This window comes from Sprattus sprattus, assembly GCF_963457725.1.
Source record: "Sprattus sprattus genome assembly, chromosome: 7".
In the NCBI taxonomy this organism is placed as follows: domain Eukaryota; kingdom Metazoa; phylum Chordata; class Actinopteri; order Clupeiformes; family Clupeidae; genus Sprattus; species Sprattus sprattus.
Genome location: NC_137926.1, coordinates 8,595,226 through 8,617,673, shown reverse-complemented (window position 1 = coordinate 8,617,673; position 22,448 = coordinate 8,595,226). Strand labels below are relative to the sequence as shown.

The 22,448-nt window shown below is 42.8% G+C and overlaps 2 protein-coding genes across 2 annotated transcripts; one reads left to right on the top strand and one right to left on the bottom strand.

The window, feature by feature from the left end:
* Positions 1–10,669: 10,669 nt before the first annotated feature.
* On the top strand, positions 10,670–20,563 carry LOC308368436 (protein-glutamine gamma-glutamyltransferase 2-like; the record flags this gene model as incomplete). Its single annotated transcript, XM_080842606.1, has 13 exons — positions 10,670–10,682; positions 11,962–12,138; positions 12,790–13,020; positions 13,864–13,982; positions 15,042–15,170; positions 16,147–16,324; positions 16,799–16,940; positions 17,374–17,477; positions 17,734–17,976; positions 18,412–18,678; positions 18,971–19,131; positions 19,330–19,466; positions 20,401–20,563. The coding sequence occupies 13 exons, from the start codon at positions 10,670–10,672 to the stop codon at positions 20,561–20,563; spliced, it is 2,064 nt and encodes a 687-aa protein (XP_080698732.1).
* A 358-nt stretch (positions 20,564–20,921) lies between these two features.
* On the bottom strand, positions 20,922–21,859 carry exosc6 (exosome component 6). The gene has a single exon (XM_080841707.1). The coding sequence runs from the start codon at positions 21,825–21,827 to the stop codon at positions 21,000–21,002; it is 828 nt and encodes a 275-aa protein (XP_080697833.1). The 5' UTR covers positions 21,828–21,859; the 3' UTR covers positions 20,922–20,999.
* Between the last annotated feature and the right edge of the window lie 589 nt (positions 21,860–22,448).

Genomic DNA, 22,448 nt, shown 5'->3' with positions numbered 1-22,448 from the left:
CTGTTAAACACAGGTGTTCCTTCCTGTCTCGTATATCCACCTGAATAGGTGCCTTTTCTCTCTCCCTCCCTCTGTCCGCCTTTCTCTCTCTCCTGCTCTCTCTCTATCCGACCAATGCCTCTTTATCCTCCGTGTCCTTTTGCCCTGCACTCATCCCTGTTGCGTATTATGCTGTGTGGGCAGGCCCTCCGTCTCTCCTGAATGACATATTAATGTGTCACCGCTTGGGCATGAAGGGAGAGTGAATTATTTGTCAAACTTTATCGCTCTACACAACAGATGATTGTAATAGCGTGTTTGAATAGCTATTTACATTGGAGACTACGCTGTAAAAAAAAAACATAATCATTGTATGTGTAACTTGGTGATTAGATGCAAATGATGGTGGCAAATGATACTTTCAAATAAAGGCAGAGGCAGATTGTTCAACCTGCAGTCTACTGTCTCTGCCAGTAACCTCACCAAAACAAGGGCCTCAAGTGGCTGGTGCAGTTCAGAAGAATTGTTTGGGCATAAAATGTTTCTGGACATGATCTGGGGTGGCTTATTGACAATTTCTGTAAACACAGGAGGAATTAAAGAGTACATATAACGAAAAAGAGCAGTTGTACTTTCAAAATATTTTTACTGTAAACATGAATGTGTCACATCATGCTTTGTCATGTATCTTATATGTAATTGCTGTCCTAAGATAGAGTAGGACAACGAATCAATACTCTTCCTTGCCTGTCGTCTTCGTTAAACATGATAATGTACGTGCAGCGTGAATAAGGATGACTGCTTAATGAGAAATTGTCTGGTTGGGGAAAAGTATTACAAGACAAGTATGATAAGAATACACTCATACAGTATTTGCTGTCTTTAAGCGGAGTAGGACAAGTCAATCCTGCATGATTTCCCCTGACGCAATGAGTAATCGGATGCCTCTCTGAGTTCTGAGGAACATGTGCATGATGTACGTGTGCTGTGTGAATATCTTACACACTTTGAAAATGCTCTGTCAGGAAAAGCTGTATTGTCGTATACTGACAAGGATACACTCAGACCTTAATCACAACCATAAAGGAAGGGTCAGACCTCAAAATACATTATAATTGGGATGGCCTGTTGCAACACCCCTAGAGACCTACTATATCAGGCTGTAACTTTCAGATTGTGGTCATTCTTGCGGGTTGGAACATGGTGAAACTCTGTCTGAGAAGCACACTGCGAGCAACAAACGGGGTCAGGATAAAAAGGGCAACATTTTGATATTTTGATTTGATATTATTAGCCTACATCCTTTAATGAGTGTTCATCACATAGGACATGAGGTCAAGGTTAGGGATTGGGTTGGTTCAGTGAACAATTAGAAAGACTGAACTTGAATTTCAACAAACAATCTGTAAAAGCTCTGTGGGTGGACCATCCAAATAAAGTGTTACCATAAAAGCATATACAGAAATAGCCATAGCCATCTTCCCATCCGAAAACATATACTGCTGTAATAAACCTGATACGGAAGAAGCCACTTTAAACAATGCTTTAACAATATGCAGTCCACTGGTAGAAGGAACAAATGGTTGTTCCTTATTTTACTGGTGGACTGATCTCATTCAGTCAGGGAAGATAGTCTGTTACCAGCTCAGAGGTAGTCAGCTGGCTCAAGTACAAAAATATAATAATGCTGTAGCGTTAGTGTTAGCATGAATGAAGTTCTCTTTCAGAAACACTTCATGTGCAGGGACATGCACAGGAGTGGGCTAAGGTTGCTCGGGCAACTGCCTGTTTGCCCTCCTCGACTGAAGTTGCCCCTCCGAAGGAAATATATATATTTGCAATCAGGGGGCAGGGGCGTGGCAGCAACGGTTAGTGATAATTAAAAATTATATTGGCAAAATTTGCGATCAGATGACGGGGGCGTGGCAGCGACGTGACAAAAATGAATGTGTTTCCCCTTTTTTCCAGGGCAGAGCAACTGCCCTTCAAAATTCCTGTGCACGTCCCTGGGACAGAGGATAGGCAGAACTGTTGTGATGGAATAGGGTTTTTATTTAAAGTCAAGGTATATATACTTAGAATAATATGAGTTATTTTATGTCGCAGTTCAGAACTGTCTGGTTTTATAATAATAAAAATAACATGATTAGAGCTTGGTCTTACTAGGTCTCATTTGATGTGTTGCCATCAATTAAAAAAAAACTAGGCTATGACAAAAAGGTATTCAGTGACTATGACAAAAAGTACGCATAGGCTACTTATTGCAGAATTACAGCATTTTATAAACAGTCATGATACTGAATTACATTAACTAATAGGCCTATCAGTGTAGCCTACTATCACATTTTCACAGTCCTGTTTAGAAAAAAGAAGCACAGTTAAAAGAAACGTAAACTAGTTGACAACCAACTGCTCGTTGTGGCTATAATGACCTGTTCTAAAGCAGCCTGCTTAATCAATAACCCTCCTCGAGTTAGCATTCCCCGTCCTGTACCAATCTTCGATTCTCTTGATTAAACAGCACGTAAACTCGCAGGACAAAGAGCCAACAGAAAGAGAGTTGGCGCCACCCTACGGAACACACGCGCCTGTGTTGACAAAGGTGTCTGCACACACGGGCCAGACAGTGAAAACACAGGACCAAGAAAATAAAAATCTTTATTTTAAGTGGGCAGACATGTTTACCAAACTTCTGTAATTTGTTGTTTGCTATAGATTACTCAGACGTCAGAATACCCGGAGAAGGTGTCCTAAAAAATATGTGCACCGGTAGCCGGATGTCTGTTGAGGATACGTTCCAACCTAATTCAAACAAGGTTGAAAGGTAACTTCCAAACTATGCCAGGACTTTGCCAGACCGCTAGTGGTGTGGTTTGGTTTGTGCGCTTCCACAAAGCTGATGCCACATGTTATGTGTCCTTAGAAAAGAAATGATGTTGTAACGTGTAGCCTATCTGTACAAAATAAAACGTTTTTTTAAATGCAATTTAACTTAACACGATTAAATGCATCTGCCCACCGCTAATTAGTGTTATATGTTTGGCAATATAGTAATAATACGTTTTATGTAGCCTAGAGACATCAAAAGCATAACATTTGCCAATACTGAAATTCAAAACCCTGACACATTCCTTGTATTTAATATGTAGTCTTCCTATACTCTTACTGAACTGGACTTAACCCCTCTCTACTTAATGATGCACACGATGGGATTCAGTTCTTTGTCCCAGTACATAGAGGCCTATATATGAAATACTAAACATCAAACATTTATCATTCAATAGTACCTAACTGATTATCTTACAAACATTCAACAACTACCCAGTACCTGACAGTACCAAAGCTTACTCCACAGGCAACGCAGATGTAAACTTAATAAAGTTACAGGTTTATGGTTTCAGGTTTCTAAATAGGCTACTGAACTGTGTATTGTATACAACCTGAATTCCGGAAAAGTTGGGACGTTTTTTAAATTTGAATAAAATGAAAACTAAAAGACTTTCAAATCACATGAGCCAATATTTTATTCACAATAGAACATAGATAACATAAAAAAAATGTACACAGATACATTTGACACTTTTATCCACTTAATGAGCTCATTTCAAATTTGATGCCTGCTACAGGTCTCAAAAAAAATTGGCACGGGGGAAACAAATAGCTGAAAAAGCAAAAAAATAAATAAAGATTTAGCTGGGAGAACATCTGGCAACTATTTAAGTTAATTGATATCAGGTCTGTAATATGATTAGCTTTAAAAGGGATGTCTTAGAGAGGCAGAGTCTCTCAGAAGTAAAGATGGGCAGAGGCTCTCCAATTTGTAAAAGAGTGCGTAAAAAGATTGTGGAATACATTAAAAACAATGTTCGTCAACGTCAAATTGCAAAGGCTTTGCAAATCTCATCATCTACAGTGCATAACATCATCAAAGGATTCAGAGAAACTGGAGAAATCACTGCGTGAGGGACAAGGCCGAAGACCTTTATTGGATGCCCGTGGTCTTTGGGCCCTCAGACGACACTGCATCACTCATCCGCATGATTGTGTCAATGACATTACTAAATGGGCAAAGGAATACATCCAGAAACAACTGTCGGTAAACACAATCCACCGTGCCATCTGCAGATGCCAACTAAAGCTCTATCATGCAAAAAGGAAGCCATATGTGAACACTGATGTGCACCCCCAGGAATTAAATTGACTATTTTTAAGTGGAATAGTGTTCTATGGTCCAAAAAGTCAAAATTTGACATTCTTTTTGGAAATCATGAAGGCTGTGTCCTCCGGCCAAAAGAGGAGGGAGACCTTCCATCGTGTTATCAGCGTTCAGTTAAAAAGCCATGGTATGGGGGTGCATAAGTGCATAGGGTATGGGCAGCTTGCTTGTTTTGGAAGGCACTGCTGAAAGGTATATAAATGTTTAAGAGCAACAAATGCTCCCCTCCAGACGTCGTCTATTTCAGGGAAGGCCTTGTGTATTTCAGCAGGACAATGCAAAACCTATAGAGAACATTTGGCGCCTCATAAAACGAAAAATACGTCGAAGACGACCACAAACACTTCAGCATCTGGAAACCTATACAAGGCAAGAATAGGACCTATTTCCAACACTAAAACTCCAGACACTCATAACGTCCTTGCCCAGATGTCTTTAAACGGTTTTAAAAAGAAAAGGAGATGTTACACCATGGTAAACATGCCCCCGTCCCAACTTTTTTGAGACCTGTAGCAGGAATCAAATTTGAAATAAGCTCATTTAGTGGATAAAATTGTAAAATGTATCTGTTTAAACATGTGTTATGTTATCTATGTTTTATTGTGAATAAAATCTTGGCTCACGTTATTTGAAAGTAATTTAGTTTTAATTTTATTCAAATTTAAAAAACGTCCCAACTTCTCCGGAATGCGGGTTGTATATCAGAACCAACACTTTATGCGTATAAACACACCACCCAGCACCATCTTAGTTTCAGTTATTGTGATGCTATTCCAATGATCATTGTCTTAAGGCAGGGGTGTCAAACTCAAATACACAGAGGGGCGAAATAAAAAAAATGGGTGTAAGTCGAGGGCCGGACAGTGGGGCAAGCGCTCCCTAAATTGACGTATGCTACCAACAGTGCATTGTGGGACTTGCAGTATTTGTGGTGCGTTCGACATACCAGCGGCCGCGGCAGACGACCTCTGATAGATAGATTAATAGGAGATAGATGGATACTTAATTAATCCTGAGGGAAAATTAGACTAGCCAAATAAAATGTCACCGTTTTTCATTCAAATCAATGGAACTTTTTGCAACATTCTGAGAAGCTGACGGGCCAGATTAAATGGCTTGCCAGGCCTGATCAGGCCCCCGGGCATTGAGTTTGACACATGTGTCTTAAGGCATCTTTCCCAGCTCAAGGACCATAATCCCAGAGCAAACACAAGTGGAGTCAGTGGTCATACTAAGACTTTTAACAGCGGTGTTAGATGCCAAGGAGATGCAATCAAGTGTTAACAAATACATAGACAATGTGTCTGGTGGCTGTTTAAGGCTTGCTACCATGACCTCAATTTTATTTTTGCATGTGTCACCTGACAGATTGTCAGATAAATATATTTGAGTGTCATTTGCATAGCAAATTGACGGCATGTTTATGATGACAGTTATGATGACGTGTGGTTTATAAGTGTGCCAACACCATCTACGTACACACCTTCTACTTGTAAGTAGTAATTCCAGTAGAGCGGTGTAAGATACTCATCCATGGTTATTGGAAGCGATTGATTTCAGTAATGTTTTTCAAAGGGTGTGCTACCAAAAATGTAAGTTGAGGGTGCCAATCATTTGGTCCAGTCCATTTTCGGAGTTTTGTGTGGAATCATGTCAGATTTGGCTTTTCTTCTCTGCTTTTTTTGTGTTGTTCCAATGCAAACAATAGAATCGAACATGTGAATACCAAACATTTGTTATTGCAACATTTTCTGGGAGAAGTGGTGCTTTATCTGACAGAAGTGCAAGGGTGCCAATATTTTTGTCCATGACTGTAGGTCTGATGCTGCATTCCCACACACGCGTAAGGGAACTTGAGGAGAGAGAATGGCACTGGGGTTGAGCATGTCATATGATCGTGTTCTTCAGCTCTGCACACAGATGGGGAACAATGTCTGCCAGCAGTTTCAAAGACAGGAAGTGGAAAGCCCTCCGCAATTGCACAATTCTAGTTAAAGTTCATGTAAAACTCAGTGTACATTGTAAATAGTTGTTTAGCTACTTTTGGTCAACCCATACGAATTGCAGTGGTAAAATACCAATTACCGACTCAAACTATACATTTTCTATGTTTCAAACTAAATTGCAAAAATAATAAACTCCCGTTTTAAGTCACACCCACTTCTGATCAATCATTCTATGTATTCGATAATAATTACATGTCCATCCCTGATTAGAAAATTGATAAGAAAACAGTTGCCAATGGCATGTATTGATGGCTCCATTTCCACATCTTTTTGGAATGCCTTTGGCCATAACTGTACGAAATTTCATGCTTGTATCACAAAATAAAATCAAAACTAGCTAACTGTCCCACTACATATACTGTCAGTGTTCGTTAGCTAATCCAGCATCTCACCCTAGAACCCGGCAGTGTACCTATTTAAAGCAACAGCACCCCAAAGTAAAGGCCTAAGTGATCGCTACAGTTTCTGGCCCATTACCATTCTATTTAGAGGGATATTACACATATCATATCACATATTACTCATTTCATATGGCCGGACTGTATTATCGCCAGCATTCATATAGGAGGTGCCTGAGAGCCTATAACTGACTCTTTTCTAAGCACCTATGACAAGACACTTAATATTAGGTGAACTTCAAAAAGTGCCAGTACTATCTACACACCATTCAATTCAATTCAATTCAATTCAATTCAATTCAATTCAATTCAATTCAATTCAATTCAATTCAATTCAATTCAATTCAATTCAATTCAATTCAATTTTATTTGTATAGCGCCATAACAATACAATTGCCTCTCGGCGCTTAACAGAGCCCAGAGCCTGAACCCCCTTAGTGCATGCACAACGGCAACAGGGGCAAGGAAAAACTCCCTGTTAGGCAGGAAGAAACCTTAAGCAGAACCACGGCACATAAGGGGGGACCCATCTGCTTGAGGTCGGCCGGGTGGAGACAGGAAGGTGGGACGGGGGGAAGGGGAAGAGTAGTGTGGCAGAAGGGGAAAGGAAGCAACAGGGGCAATACACAGCCAGCATTTGGTCACTGGACATATGTGTACATACATCTGGTGGTAAATACATGACCATCTACTCGTACCGTAAGTATTTCACCATGAGCATTTCTTAGAAGTGTGTCAGAATTATTTTTCCCTTCTTCCTCTAAATAAAATGAGTCAGGGAGTCACAGAAATGGTCATGTGAGTACATTTAAATTACATTTACATTTACATTTAGTCATTTAGCAGACACATTTAGCAGACACATTACACATAAATGTCCTTTTTTTAATTGATGAGATTTTCTAAGTACCTTGTTTCATTTTCGATTCACTGTTTTTTTACTGTTTTTTCACTGTTTTTTTGCCCATGACAGTTTTCAGTATTATGTAAATAGGTTCATGTCAAATGAGTGGTGAAGGAAATCAGTTAACTCGATGTTTATTTTTATTTATTGATAATCATGATTAACTCAGAAGGCAGCCACCCAGAGGTTAAATGCTTGAAAAATGCTTAGACAGGAGGCACATACAATACACATTGGCTGTATATGGTGACAGAATCGTAGAATTATAAACAGCTGGACCCCTACTGTGTAGGGCTTGTTTTATACGTCCAAAGAGAATGCCCTGGCAGAATTTACACTGAATAGTAGACCAACCTCAAACTGTGTAGTTATTTCTTTAGGCAGACATCCAAAGCCAGTTATCCTAACATTTATTCAGCCTTTTATGGCCTTAATAACAGCTGTGAAAGTCTCTATAGACAGACCAGAGAAAGATGTGCACCCCTAATCCATATCAGGGCTAGCTGCTGGCCAAATGTAAAGGTAAACTGGAAAAAGGATTAAAGTCTATTTTTTATTTTTTGCCTCCAAGTACATGTCCATTCTTTTCAAAATCGCAAATCTGATTTGTATACTATGTCAAGAGACTATTTTGAGTATGATTTACTCTTTTCCTTGTTATTATTGATATTATTTTATGGTGAATTCAAATACTAAGTCCTCTCATTGTAACCACATGTCAAGGCATAATTAGGAGGAGGCTATCCTGAAGATGACCACGAATGACTGTTTTACTGTTTTAATGTGCAGAAGGCAGCTCCAACCTGCATGCAGATGATGCACTATAATGGTAATATATAACGGGTGAAGAGATGTCGACAAGAGCAAAGTTTGTTATGAGGTGTGGAGACATGGGCCATGCTGTCACTTGAGTGCCAAGAGGAAGACACGTTGTAGTCAGTGATTCAGAATTTCTCAAAACCTGACTGGCCAAGCATTCCTCAGATCAGGGTCACACACACACACATACACAACACACACACACACACACACAGACACACACACACACACACACACACTCACACACTCATACACAAACACACACGCATGCTTTATTTGGGCAAAGCTTAGTGATCAGTGGGCCTTGTTCCCTCCTGAGTTTGAGGGACAGAGGTCTGTCTGTGTGTCAGCTCCAGCAAGCACCATCTTAGCAATGTAGCAGCGGGGTGCGAATCCGTTGTCCTGTCAGACGCTTGAGAGATTATTGTTCTCCTCGTCGTCCACTCCACAGACAATTCAGCCGGCTTCACCTCTTATTTATAGACGCTGGAACTTAAGAAACTATTTAACACAATGTGGTCAACCAACTGACCACAGGCTTCAGAATCTGCAACGCAGTATAAAAATAAAATGATGGTGGAATTTGAAAACTGGTCTCTGCAATGCCCCCAGTCTGATTCCTGAGAAATGATGTCAGGTTTGGGGGCGCTCTGCTTGGGCTTGCGCCTCCTCAGGTGAACAAATAGAAAAGCAGACTCAGCTCCCGAGTTTACTGGCAGTGTCGTTAAAAAAAAAAAAAACACTCAAGAAGACACACTTACTGGTAGGGTGGTTTGAAGCAGATCTGACTTTGTCACACTAACAGGTCTGTGGCATATTGACTGTGAAGTGAATTCATACGTTATTTTATTCAAGAGTATTAAATATATAAATATTAAATAAAACATATTTTATTGCTATGTACACTGTATTTTAAATCATAGCAGAATGTTTGTCACTACTAGCTGTACGCCATACTAGACCAGTAGGTAAACAGGACAATGACAGCTATAAGCCAAATATCAAAAGCAGAGGGTTTTAAAATGAAAACAGCATTCAGTAAATGTCATTCTGTACGTGTAGACAGCATCGGAAGCCATGAAAACAGGAAGCCATGAAAAAAAAAAAAAAACTAAAATACAAACTGTGGACGAAGATGCTAATATCTTAAAAGTCTCCAGTACTCACTTTTCATTTTGATACCTTTTACTGGACAGTGAGTTGGTGGCTTTTGCATCATCAAGCTAGAGAAATACCTTTATCTTTAGTCTTACTGCTGTGAAATTTCTATAGTATGTTAGAGAGCTGTTAAGAGCAACAGTTTACTCTCTAACATAAGACAATGACATACTAATAATTATGGGTTACAGCAACCATTCTAATTTCCTTGTTTTCATGGTTGGTTTAAAGATCGATGTAATATAGTAAAAACATTGATGTCCGAATTTAAACTGGACCAGCATGCTGAAGGTACTGTTTAGCTAGTTTAAATGAAAGGTTGGCTGTTTGCCATGGCTGGAAAGGAGCCAAGTAAAACAAGAGGTAGTCCTGTCCGTGCCCCTGACTCAAATTGAGGTGAATTGTAAACGTAAAGTGTCAGAGAGTATTTCCTCTTTTACTCGTATGATGGCCTGTGTGTGTCTGGACACATTGAGCAATGCTCTGCTTGGCGTGTTCTTTTTTGGGAAGGGGAAGGGGCAGAAAAGAAAGGTCAGCTCAGAGATGCCCTGGAAAGAAAATGGAAATGGTAAGGAAAAACTGGTGATGCAATGACGTTTACTGGAATAGTGCATGGACTGCATAGAAGACCCAGTGCCTTCCAGCGCCCGCCCTGTCTGTCAAAGCGCAGTGTGTCAGAACTAGGATGAAAGAGAGGGGGAGGAAAGAGAGAAGGAAAACAGAGAGAGTAAAAGAGAATTAGGTAGAAGAGAGAGAGAGAGAGAGAGAGAGAGAGAGAGAGAGAGAGAGAGAGAGAGAGAGAGAGAGCAGCAGACAGTGGTTCCTCCTGAATTCCTGTTGACTCACTCCATAGTAAATACTTTTTTTCTCACTGAAGTAAAATATTGACGGAGATGAAGCACCTTTACGCGTGGGTATGTATGTGTGTATGTCTGTGTGTGAGGGAGGGAGGGAGAGAGAGAGAGAGAGAGATAGAGAAAGAGAGAGAGAGAGTGAGAAGAGATGGGAGGGGGCTGTTCCTGGGTTCTATAAATACAAGGTCCTGATGCAGACAAGAGGTAGAGACGTGAAAGAGCTTTCCCAACAGGGCGTCCACAATCCACACTCTTTTAAGGACGCTTTTACACAGAAGCAGAACCCACAGAGAACCCAGTGATCGCTTGTCGCTGTCACATACAGAGCAATAAGAATGGCTGACCATGGTAAGTAGCTACTTCTCCAATGGACATTGCATTAAACAGAGGCGCTGTTTATCATATCAGTGTAAATTGAACTCTATGAAGTGGCAGGGATCTGTGGAACTCAATCTATCTCCTGTAATATATCTCCAACTGCATACCAAAATACCGCTTTAATACTCGAGAACTGCAAAGATGACTTTAACAACAGTGCCCTAAACTTCAGGCATTAACACCAGTGCCTTAGATATTGCATATGCTGTATACAATATTAGTATTAATCACAAATATATGTGATTGCGCTTGTCTTTTTTTCTTGAACCATTCAAATGTTCTCAGTACTCAGTGCTCAGACATATGCCCTGGCATCGGGCCCATAGAGCTCTGTGCCAGTTTACCCTCCCATTCAACAGGACCACAATTACCCTTGCCTGGAGATTACATAAGGACCATAGACAATACCACCCTTTCACTGCGTAATTCCCAGGGGTAATTGGGAGATGTTTTTAACCCAGACAGACCGTTCAGTATTAGCATTAGCTTTCATTTTTATGGACTGTGGAGTGTAGGTATATAAAATTGTAACCTAAAAATGGTGAGGGAGGGAAAACATAATTTTACACTTAAATAAATACTTCTACATCACTATGCGGCTTAACATAAATTCATGCTGTGTGCCCAATCTAGGATTTGAAATAGCCCACACCTCTAAAAATATGGATGAGGGCTCTTGACCGTGTGATAATAGGGTGCTTACAGCACTTCAGCAGTCTGACCTGTCTGAGATCCAACTAACCTTTATGAAGTACACCACCATGTTCCTGTTTACTCACACGCAATCTCAGTCAAGCACATTTCAATTCCATTTACAGTTACATTTATTCATTCAAAGCAAAGCGATCTACAAGAACAGCATAATACAAACAATAACCAGTTTGAGGAGAAAACCTTGAGAACGTGTCATAAAACCATGTTTTAGTTTGGTTCTGCTGGACAAGAAGCGGTTGTTTGATCGACTCTCTCAACCATCCCCCTTCCCCCCTTCCTATCTCCACCCGGCCGACTTCAAGCAGATGGGTCCCCCCTTATGTGCCGTGGCCCTTCTTAAGGTTTCTTTCTGCCTAACATGGAGTTTTTCCTTGCCCCTGTTGCCATTTTGCTTGCACTAAGGGGGTTCAGGCTCTGGGCTCTGTAAAGCGCCTAGAGGCATTTGTATTGTTATGGCGCTATATAAATAAAATTGAATTGAATTGAATATGTGCGTGTCACCTGGGGGCTGATGTCCGTGTGTTGTGTTGCACAGGTGTATTCACAGGTGTGGACCTCTGCAGCCAAGTGAACAACCACGCCCACCGCACAGGAGAGATAGATGTGGACCGTCTGCTGGTGCGCAGGGGCCAGCCCTTCTCCATCGCCCTGCAGTGTCCCGGGGCACCCCCCCAGGCCCCCGATTACCAGCTCACCATCGTCCTCCGAGTGGGTGAGTCGACCATGCCCAGCTCTCCTCCTCCTCTACTCTCCTCTTCCTCCTCCTCTCCTGCTCACCTCTCCTCCTCCTCCTCTCCTGCTCTCCTCTCCTCTCCTCCTCCTCCTTCCCTCTTCCCATCTCTCCTCTCCTCCTCCTCTCCTGCTTTGGGGATCTAAGTCTGATTTTACTGAGTTTCAAATGCAGCCGAGGCAGAAGGGGCTTGCTGTGCTTTGGGTAATGGAGTTTGAGATGCAGTAAGGCAGCAAGGCAGGGCAAAGCGATGCCAAAACATACATTTGTGCTCGAGTGTGAAAGGCTGCGCAGTAATTAGCACCAGATTGCTCAACGGAGCCTTTCAGAATGATTGCAACGAAATGTGTAGTTCAGGAAGTGATCTCAGCGGAACTGAACTTTCTCTAAACAGAAAGCTTCCTCATAGTTTGAAATTGTGACGAGGCAGCAGTGAGTAAGCAGTGAGTAAGCAGTGAGTAAGTACTTTTCGTTACTGAAAACCTGCCTAAGTGAGTTCTTTTCTTCTTTATGTCTTTCCTTCTTTCTTACTCTCTTTATTTTATCTCGCTTTCTTCCTTTCTCTCATTGTCTCGCTGTATGTATTGTGTGTATTTATTGTTTGTGTGTGTGTGTTTGTGTGTGTGTGTGCAGGTAAGCAGGGTGAGGTGACAGTGAAAGTGTCTGAGTACCAGAGGGGTGCGGGTCAGTGGTGGTTTAGCCAGCAGGCTGCCCAGAGTGAGCTGCTCGTGACGCTGCACAGTCCAGCGGACGCACCCGTGGGGCCCTACAGCCTGGCCGTGCTCCTGCTGTCCCCCGAGGGCCACATCCTGGAGGAGACCGCGCCACAGAGCTTCCACCTGCTCTTCAATCCCTGGTGCAAAGGTGCGCGCACACACACACACACTGACGCACACACAGACGCACCCGGCACGCGCACACGCACACACACACACACACACACACACACACACACACACACACACACACACACGCGCGCGCACACACACACACACACACACACACACACACACACACACACACACAGTACACACACAGATGCACACACACAGACACGCACACACACACACACCGACACACGCACACACAGACAGACCCGGCACGCGCACACACACACACACACACACACACACACACACACACACACACACACACACACACACACACACACACACACACACACACACAACACATCCACAGTCATATGTAACTAGCATTGTATCACATCTCTCACTGAACTTCTCTTTTGATAACTGGCCCTGGATTTAATCATGTCCTCTCACTTTCTATCTTAGAGTTCAGAGGTTTGAGTTCATAGAGGAAGATACAATACATTTATAAATGCAAACACAAACACACAATAATCCTTATGCATTTGTTTTGTTGAGCATTCACGAGTATCCACACATACAATCTGGATGAAACTGGATTTGTGTTTTTCCTTGAAAACACACGTCCGTCTTTCTCATCCCATTCTTACCCCTGACTATATTATTACTGGTCTCCTCCATTACTCTTTCCATCATATCGCTCTTGACCACTAATTCTGCTCTTGTATGAGAATCTGGAAATCCTCTGAGTAGTTAGTATGCATCCAATGCAGTTATGCCGTCTGACAAGCTCAACAGAGCACGACGGGTTATCTTCTATGTGCTCGTGTACTGAAACGAGGGATTACATCACCGTTGTGGTTCTGTGGTCCCGCAGCCGACGCGGTGCATGTGCCAGACGAGGAGCTGCTGCAGGAGTACATCCTGAACGAGAATGGCCGCCTGTACCAGGGCGCCTGGGACGACATCACCTCGTTGCAATGGAACTTTGGACAGGTGGGTGACGATCGGCACAGCAGGTGACTTTAAAGGACAGGTAACACAGAGAAAAGAGGACAGGACAGATAACACGTTATTTACCCATGGAACTAGTGGTCAGGTCAGGTAAAGTGCAGTTAATATTGAAGATTGAGGCTGGGAGTTGGATTGTAGGGTAATGTGGCTCACAACGTCAAAGTTTCAGGTGATTTTACCCTACCACCGCCTTCCAAGGAGTTCTTGGAGTCCCTCTGTAATAGCTTGGTGACTTTCTTTTGATAAAACCACATATGAGCGTTTCAGTTAAAACATGGAGAACGACCGTAGCACACCAGGGACCTATGCAGAACTTAGCCTTTGGACCTGGAAATCACACCAGGCCTTTGAGTTGGCCCAAGAAACCGAGGTGGCACCGAGGTGGAAGCTGGGAAGCGGGCAGGCGGTCAGCACTTTTCTGTCAGTGCTGCCAGGCCGGCAGTGGCCCATGTGAATTGTGACATCTAGGTGGCAGGGCAGCAGGCCGTGAGCCAGCCAGGCCTGGTAACCTCTTTGATGGATGTAAGGCATTTCTGTTTGGGGTGTGTGAGAATGGCAGCCAGCACAAACAAGAGCCTATTCTTCCCTTACCAAAGCTTGCCAAAATAGGCACAATGGGACAGAGAAAGGGACTAAGAGAGAGAGCGAGAGAGAGAGAGAGAGAGAGAGAAGGAAGAGGATGAAGTGATTGCAAGAAAGATAATGAATGTGATGGAGAGGGAGAAGATGAAGAGAAAGTGGTGATTAATTGAGAGTCTGGAGTCCTGCTGGTTTGTTTAACTCTGGGAAAATACCACAATCTATGGAAAAACACAGGATATCAAATCAGATAACTACTGTAAGAACTACAAAAAAGTATAATGTTTAATACTAGTCTTATTATTGCCTGAAGTTGCAGATATATGAATATTTATGGGGGAGTGTTGAAATGCTGACAGTTTTTTGATGAACTGTTTGATCAGTGTCATGTGAACTGGCACTCTCATACTTGACACGCATGTAAAAACCACAGACACAAACAGCCTCTCCATCATCTCACAGTTTGAAAAGGACATAGTGGACATCTGCTTTGAAATACTGGACAACTCCCCCACTGCCCTCAAAAACCCAGAGATGGACACCCTCAACAGATCCAGTCCTGTTTACGTCAGCCGAACCATCACTGCCATGGTAAGTCTCCCATTCCAAACAGACAGCAATATGAACCTCTGAATACCCTGGCCTCTGCTGATTTTAAAGATAATGAGGGTTTGAAGTATATTGGATATTGCACGTGCATTTGTTTTAGTCACAAATATACGTGGTCATGCCCGGGAGTGTTTTTTCTTCGACTATTAAAATGCTCGGAGGACTTAAATGTACGCCCTGGCCTATTTGTGAGTTGTAAGAAAAGTGTGTGGTTGAGTTGGCAGACTGTGGCCACATGATTAGGGACAGACCACAAATTGTTGCTGAAACTCTGATGACATCGCTTAGTTATGGCTAATGAAATGGTACACGTCTTTAAAGAAGTTGGCCGGCACTCTGGATGTTGGCTACTTAGACTGCGCTGGAGCTGCTGTCCTCTTTCTGTAGTTTGGCAACTCTGCGTGTCTCTGTAAACTGTGGAACTGCCAGCTTTTGGACTGCTTCTTTGGGTTCCCGTAACAGTTTGTTTTGGATACCATCATCGATTAAACTGCACAACTAACGAAACTTAACACTACAAATCAATGCCGAGCTAGTCAGAGTCTGCCAGGTCTTTAGAAAGAAACTGGGCAGACTGAAGGAGGCAGATGTCAGGTATACTGACCTCAATGCAACTTCCAAATCTAACACACACCCAAACACACAAACACGCATGCATGTCCACACACACACACACACACACAAAGACACGTGTACACACAGATGTTACACACTTGTTAGGACTGACCTTCACAATTTTCTGTAGAGATCTGTCATCTTTTAGCTTATGGAGGCCCTATCGGTGACAATAACACTATTTGCCGTGATAAATAATTGTGTTCAAGATTGCACACATCTTTGGAAACTACCTCTTCCTTCTTACATGGACATGAAAGGATGAAGTTTTAACAAACAAAACAAACAAACAAAAGCAAACAAATAAACAAAACAACACTCGTTTGTTATTGTCTCCCGGTAGGTGAATTCCAATGATGATCGCGGGGTGCTGACGGGGAACTGGACGGGGGACTACTCTGACGGCGTGGCGCCCACCCGCTGGACGGGCAGCGTGCCTATCCTCAGACGCTGGAGCGAAGGAGGCGCACAGAGGGTACGCTACGGACAGTGCTGGGTGTTCGCTGGAGTGGCCTGCACAGGTGAGGCATCCTTGGGCATCACATTCAGTAGCGTGTCACTGTATTCAGTACCGTGGCACTGTATTCAGTACCGTGGCACTGTATTCAGTACTGCGTCACTGTTTTCATTCCCTTGCTTCATGTTAAAATATGGAGGGGAATAATTTAGCTTTCAGTGTGATGGTGTAATTTTTGACGCTCTATGCGCTGGTTGAATTTTAGTAGACTGAAGTTGTAAATAGTAATTTGTGTAAATTCAGCCTTTACAGATGGTTAGCTCACACACTTGGTTCCTATGTACAGTGGTTCCACGACCAATTTACCCTGAATCTGTATGTGTGCAGACCCTGGGACCCTGTTTCATACTGTTTGCCTTGTGTATGTCAATCACACAAGAGCCAAAAACCCTATTTTCACTTTTGACACGCCAACAAATACCAAATACACATGGCAGAATGGTGTGTTCTCATTGGTTCTCTGATCTCCGCCCTGCAGTTCTGCGATGTCTGGGCATACCCACCCGCTGCATCACAAACTACTCCTCCGCCCATGACACAGATGGGAACCTCATGATAGACTACCTGCTCGACGAGAACATGGAGAGCATCTCCACTGGCGGGAGAAAGGACATGATCTGGTGAGAGACCCACAGGTTCATAACCTCCCACCTTCAATTAAATAAAATTACATTTTATTTATATAGCGCCAAAACAATAAAATTGTCTCAAGACACTTCCCACACACTCATCCAACCTCTCTCACCTCTGTAATTTATGTCTAGCTCCATGATACTTGCTGTGCTATCATTTTAAACCATATTCGCCCATGGTTGTCCCCCGAGACGTCATCATTTTAAACCATATTCGCCCATGATTGTCCCCGGAGACTTCTCTCTCAGTGAGACTCTCTGTGCTTTGGTCACTATCCGCTTACCTCTGCTAAATGGAAAATAGCCTTTTGGCTATAATTGGGTGCATTTACATTTTAATGTTCATGAATATACACTGTCCCTCTTGATCAAATAAATACATTGATTGAATTGATTGATCTCTCTCCTCCCATGTGCACAGGAACTACCACTGCTGGGTGGAGTCCTGGATGGCTCGAGAGGACCTTGCAGAGGGCTATGATGGATGGCAAGCTCTTGATCCCACACCTCAGGAAAGAAGTGATGGTAGGATTCATCTAATTAAATCTCTCTGTGTATCTGTATATTTGATCTGCATGCTGTACAAATTCCAGTATTATCAACCTATTATCAACCTTTTATCAATCTATTATCAACCTATTATCAACATTGATATTGTGAATATATACCATGGATATATAAGGTAAAACTGTATATATATATATATATATATATTATATATATTTGACCTTGAGTTCAAGACAGAGAGAGAGTGAATAACCATGGTCTTGGTCCCTCATAGGTGTGTACTGCTGTGGGCCTTGTCCTGTGCGAGCGATACGCGAGGGGGAAGTTGGAGTGAAGTACGATGCGCCGTTCATCTTTGCCGAGGTGAACGCTGACCTGGCGTTTTGGGTCCTCCTCCCCGATGGTGAGCGCTTACAAGCGCAAGTCAACAAGAGGACAGTTGGCCGAAACATCAGCACCAAGAGCGTCTATGGAGACTCACGGGAGGACATCACCGCACACTACAAATACCCAGAAGGTGATCCAGTTAATTTAAGTTAAGTTAGTTAGTTAGTTAAGTTAAGTTTTATAAAGACATAAAAATTGTACAAGGATAAAACCTCCTTGGCTTCACAAAAATAATTTGTAATTTTGTGCAAACCTATTGGACAGATAGGTGAGACTGATCTTCAATATCCAGTTTTCAGTTTCTCATCCATGGAATCACACATGTGCAGAGATATGCACAAAATACAGAATTAGCCTTGAGTATGAAAGTTACAATCAATGTGTTTATAAAGCTCATCTCGAATCATTGTGAAAAACTCATGCATGATTTTACTTCAGCAAACCAAAAAATCTATAACCCTGATTTGTTCAATACTATTTGTTTTATATCGGCAACTCAAGGCTATAAATACTGTACTGAGCCTTGGGATATAGTCAAACTCAAAATCCTGCCTTGTTGTTTTAGGTTCAGAGAAGGAGCGTGAGGTTTTCGAGAAGGCTGGACGGCGAGTTTCCCAACAGAACGAGAGTCAGGGCCAGCTGGAGCTGTCCATCAAGCATGCGCAGGCGATCCACGGGACAGACTTCGACGTGATCGTGGAGGTGCACAACGCTGGCAGCGAGGACACACGCGCCCACCTCACGGTCATGTCCGCTGCCGTGACCTATAACAGCATACACAGGGGCGAGTGCCAGAAGAAGACGTCCCGCCTCACTGTGCCTGCCCAGAAGGGTGAGTCAGAGCCCTGCTTGCCCAAGACAGTCACCTCATACATTACTAACACTTCTAATGCTTAAAGAACGTTAAAATACTTCAGAAAGTACTTTCTAAGTCAACCAACTCAATACTTACCTAGATGATTTACTGTTTGAAGCATGCCGGAGATAATTTTTTTAATGTAATCCTAGTACCCTCATTTATTAAAAAAAGCAGTGACATTTTTTAATGTTTCCAAGTCTTTAAAATTGTGATTATCAATTCTCTGAATTGGGATTATTAATCAGCTTTCGTCTGGGTGTTTCAGCTCACAAGGAAGTTCTACGCCTTCGCTATGACCACTACGGACATTGTGTGTCTGAGCATCACATGATCAGGGTGACGGCCTTCGTCAAGTCAAATGATCAGGATGAGGTGATCCTGGAGGAAGTCAATATCCCACTGCGGATGCCAAAGTTGCACATTAAGGTAACCGGGATCTCATATGAGCACAAGTATATAGTTAGAGGAAAATTTACCTTAGGAATCATGTGTTACTGAAGGAAATAATGAAAGAAAACTGAAGGAAACATTTTTATAAGTAAAGAAGAAGTTGGCTAAAACTTATCCTTAACTTACTCTGTTATTGCTCAGACAATAAAAAGCTGGCTTGTGTTTTCCTTTCAGGTTGTAGGAGATGCTGTCGTGACTCGGAAGGTGACTGCCCACATCACCTTCACAAACCCACTGCCCGTCACCCTGAAAGACGGAGTGTTTACGGTGGAAGGTGCAGGCCTCACAGCAGCAACGGAGGTTCCTGCTCCGTAAGTACAAGCCTTGTGTGTCACGACATACATTTAATATTAACATTTTAACATCGTGGACATCAGGAGTTGGAGTTTTAGTCAAACTAGGCAGTAATAACATGTTATACACACGTCAGACATGCAGTGATATCCTGAAATATTTTGGAGCGTTCTTCCCTAGTAGTTTGTGGTAATGAAGTCCATGTGATCTTCTACCTGGTAAAAGAATTAATGGACACATCAACCGCCTTAGTGAATGGGTTGAATAAAACCACTAGATTTGAAGTTTTCCATTTCTGGTACGGAGAGGATTGTCAGTATCAGTCTCAGGCCAAGATACGTTGGCAGGACATTCAGTTTCAGCCACATTGTTGGACTGCAATGCTTCACTTGAGCGAACAGAATATACCCCGCCGCCCCCACTCCAAAACACGTAAAAACAAACAGACATGAGCCCCTCATCTAAGTCCAAGGGCAATCTCTTCTACAACACACTGCCCTTCTAGACACCCTGAGGCCAAACATTACCACAAGGGTGGTCCCCTCGCCAGACCTTGGGTAAACATCTTCGCTAAATACAGGACAAATGCCTCTTCAAGTCAGACGGCCTTGGGAGGTTTGTAAGGCTGTTTCTGCAGGAAGGAAACATTTGTGTGAAATATGTGAAATGGAATGTGCAAATAAAATAAATACAATTGTAGAACTGTGAGGAGATGGACTAGAAGGTCTATGCTTGTGCGTCATTGGAAGTGTACTTTCAGAGACAGAAAAGAAAATAAGCCCCGGGGCCAGGCATGTCGAGAAGAACCAAAATAATTTGTTGTGAACACTAGATGTCTCTATATGTCAGGTTGTAGTCACACCCTTCTGTGATGATAGGCTGGTCATAATGCATGCCTAAAGGAACTCTACCAATCTTGCTGTTCCATAACGGTCTCTTTCTCCCACACAGGTCAAATGTTGGACCAGGTGAAGAGGTGACGGTCAAGTTCTCGTTCAAGCCCAACCGTCCAGGCCTGAGAAAACTGTTAGTAGACTTTGACTCAGACAGACTGAGGGATGTCAAGGGGGAGGCCACTGTGATTGTCCGGCGCAAGAAATGGAACCGGACGTAAAATAACAAACCCAAGATTATCAACTCGGATAAATTGTGTTTTTTTTTTTAACAGAATAAACAGTAGAAAACTATTCCATGTGTACAGCAGTGGAATACTGAAGCTTCCCATGAATATGTGTAACAGCATTTCTGAAAATAAGTGCCTTTTAAAATAGATTATAACTTGTTTTTACAAAGGTTTAGGTAATTGTAATATTTGCACTAAATTTGTGTACTCCTGAAACATAAGTGTAACATAATTTGTGAAGTTAGTTATGAATCCCATGTACTGTAATCAGTTACCTTGTAGTACAACAGCATCATTATTAGTGCATTCTCGCACCCTCTCTGCTTAAGTCTGCAAATAAAGCAATATGTCTACACAATTGAATACGTCTTTATTGCAAATAATACAACTACAAGGGCATGGCCTTTAAAAATGGGCTATCAAAATCTCAACTCTCTGAAGGAGGTGCCTTTTTTCGCACTGTCTTCAGCAAGGTGTGTTGAATGACAGGGTACAGTTTGTAGCAGCCCTCAATGCACGCCTGAACAGCTGCCTTCAGGGACTCTTGTTCCATAACACCGTCTGACTGCAAACCTGACACTTGATTCATATTGGGCATCAGAGAAACCGTCACACTTCCCTGGTTCTCTACGAAACCGCCATCCTGGTCGTCCTGAACCTCTGAGGAAGTGGGGTCGAGTAGCTGCGTCGTGCCGGTGTGTCGGACGGTGCATCCCAACACCATGTCGTACATCTCGATCCCCGCATCAGCGAGGGCGAGGGATGCACAGGTGACCGCGTGGGACAGAGCCGGGCCGTCACTCTCTAGAACCATGACGCAAACGTCAATCTGAGAGCGGGGGTACTTGTGCAAGCAGACTCCCGGCCGAAGACTCTCAAGTAAGCCCTGAGAAAGATCCTTCTCCTCGTTACCCTGAACCCATGCCCCTCTCTTGCGACAGGCGAACGGGGCAACCCGCATGTCTGCTACGAGACGTCCTGATTTCATGTCGGTTTCATCTTTGCGCTCAGTCTCCCGGGGCCCGTACACAGAGCATATTATTTTGGTATTGCCTGCCTCAATGTAAGCAGAGCCTTTAGCTTGACTGTTCAGTCCACACCGCGCGAAAATCGGCCGTATGTCCAAGGGGCCGCGCTGGCTGTCATCTGAACGACGATCCCCAGAAGAGAGGCATTTCTGAGACTCCTTAGAAATGAAATGATAGGGAGATTGGGATTCATCAGGGCCCCGAATTCGCCTACGATCCACTGGCATTTTTGTTCACTGTGGTCCGCGTGGTTCCTCAGAAGAATAAGTTCCGCCACGGAAGTTTTCTGCAGGCACAGACAGACGGAATGGGATAGCATAAGTCAAAGCCTTATCGCCATCTGCTGGTTGGAGGACAACACACACATCCTCTCATGCCATTTCTGTAGAAACTATCCCTCACCTGCCACCTGCACCACCAAATGCTTATTTTGAGCTGTGAATTAAATTATATGACTTAACTATGATGAAACCCATAAATGCTGGTGTTAAAATTTACAAAATGTGCATATTTATCTCTGGCCGCCCTGCCCTCTTCCAGCCCCTTGTCCACCTATGCAGTGGTTGGAATTGGGGTGAATTTACACTCTAAACTGATGATTTATCAATTTTACGATGGCCTACACACAGCAAGGGACTGTATTGATGTTGTATGTAGTTAACAGACACTGTCCCGATATTATGATTTCAAAACATTCAAACAAATGTCAGACCAGTGTTACAAAAAACATTTAGCAAGGATGCATCAGAAATTGTCCTAAAAGGATTAATTGATTGACTGACTTTATTTGACCAGTTAATTTAACAACCCTGCTGCCAAACCCAAGAAAGTGACTGCACAAAAACGCC

Excerpts from the sequence above, each read along its gene's own strand:
- exosc6 (XM_080841707.1), bottom strand. The coding sequence starts at position 21,827 with ATGCCAGTGGATCGTAGGCGAATTCGGGGCCCTGATGAATCCCAATCT.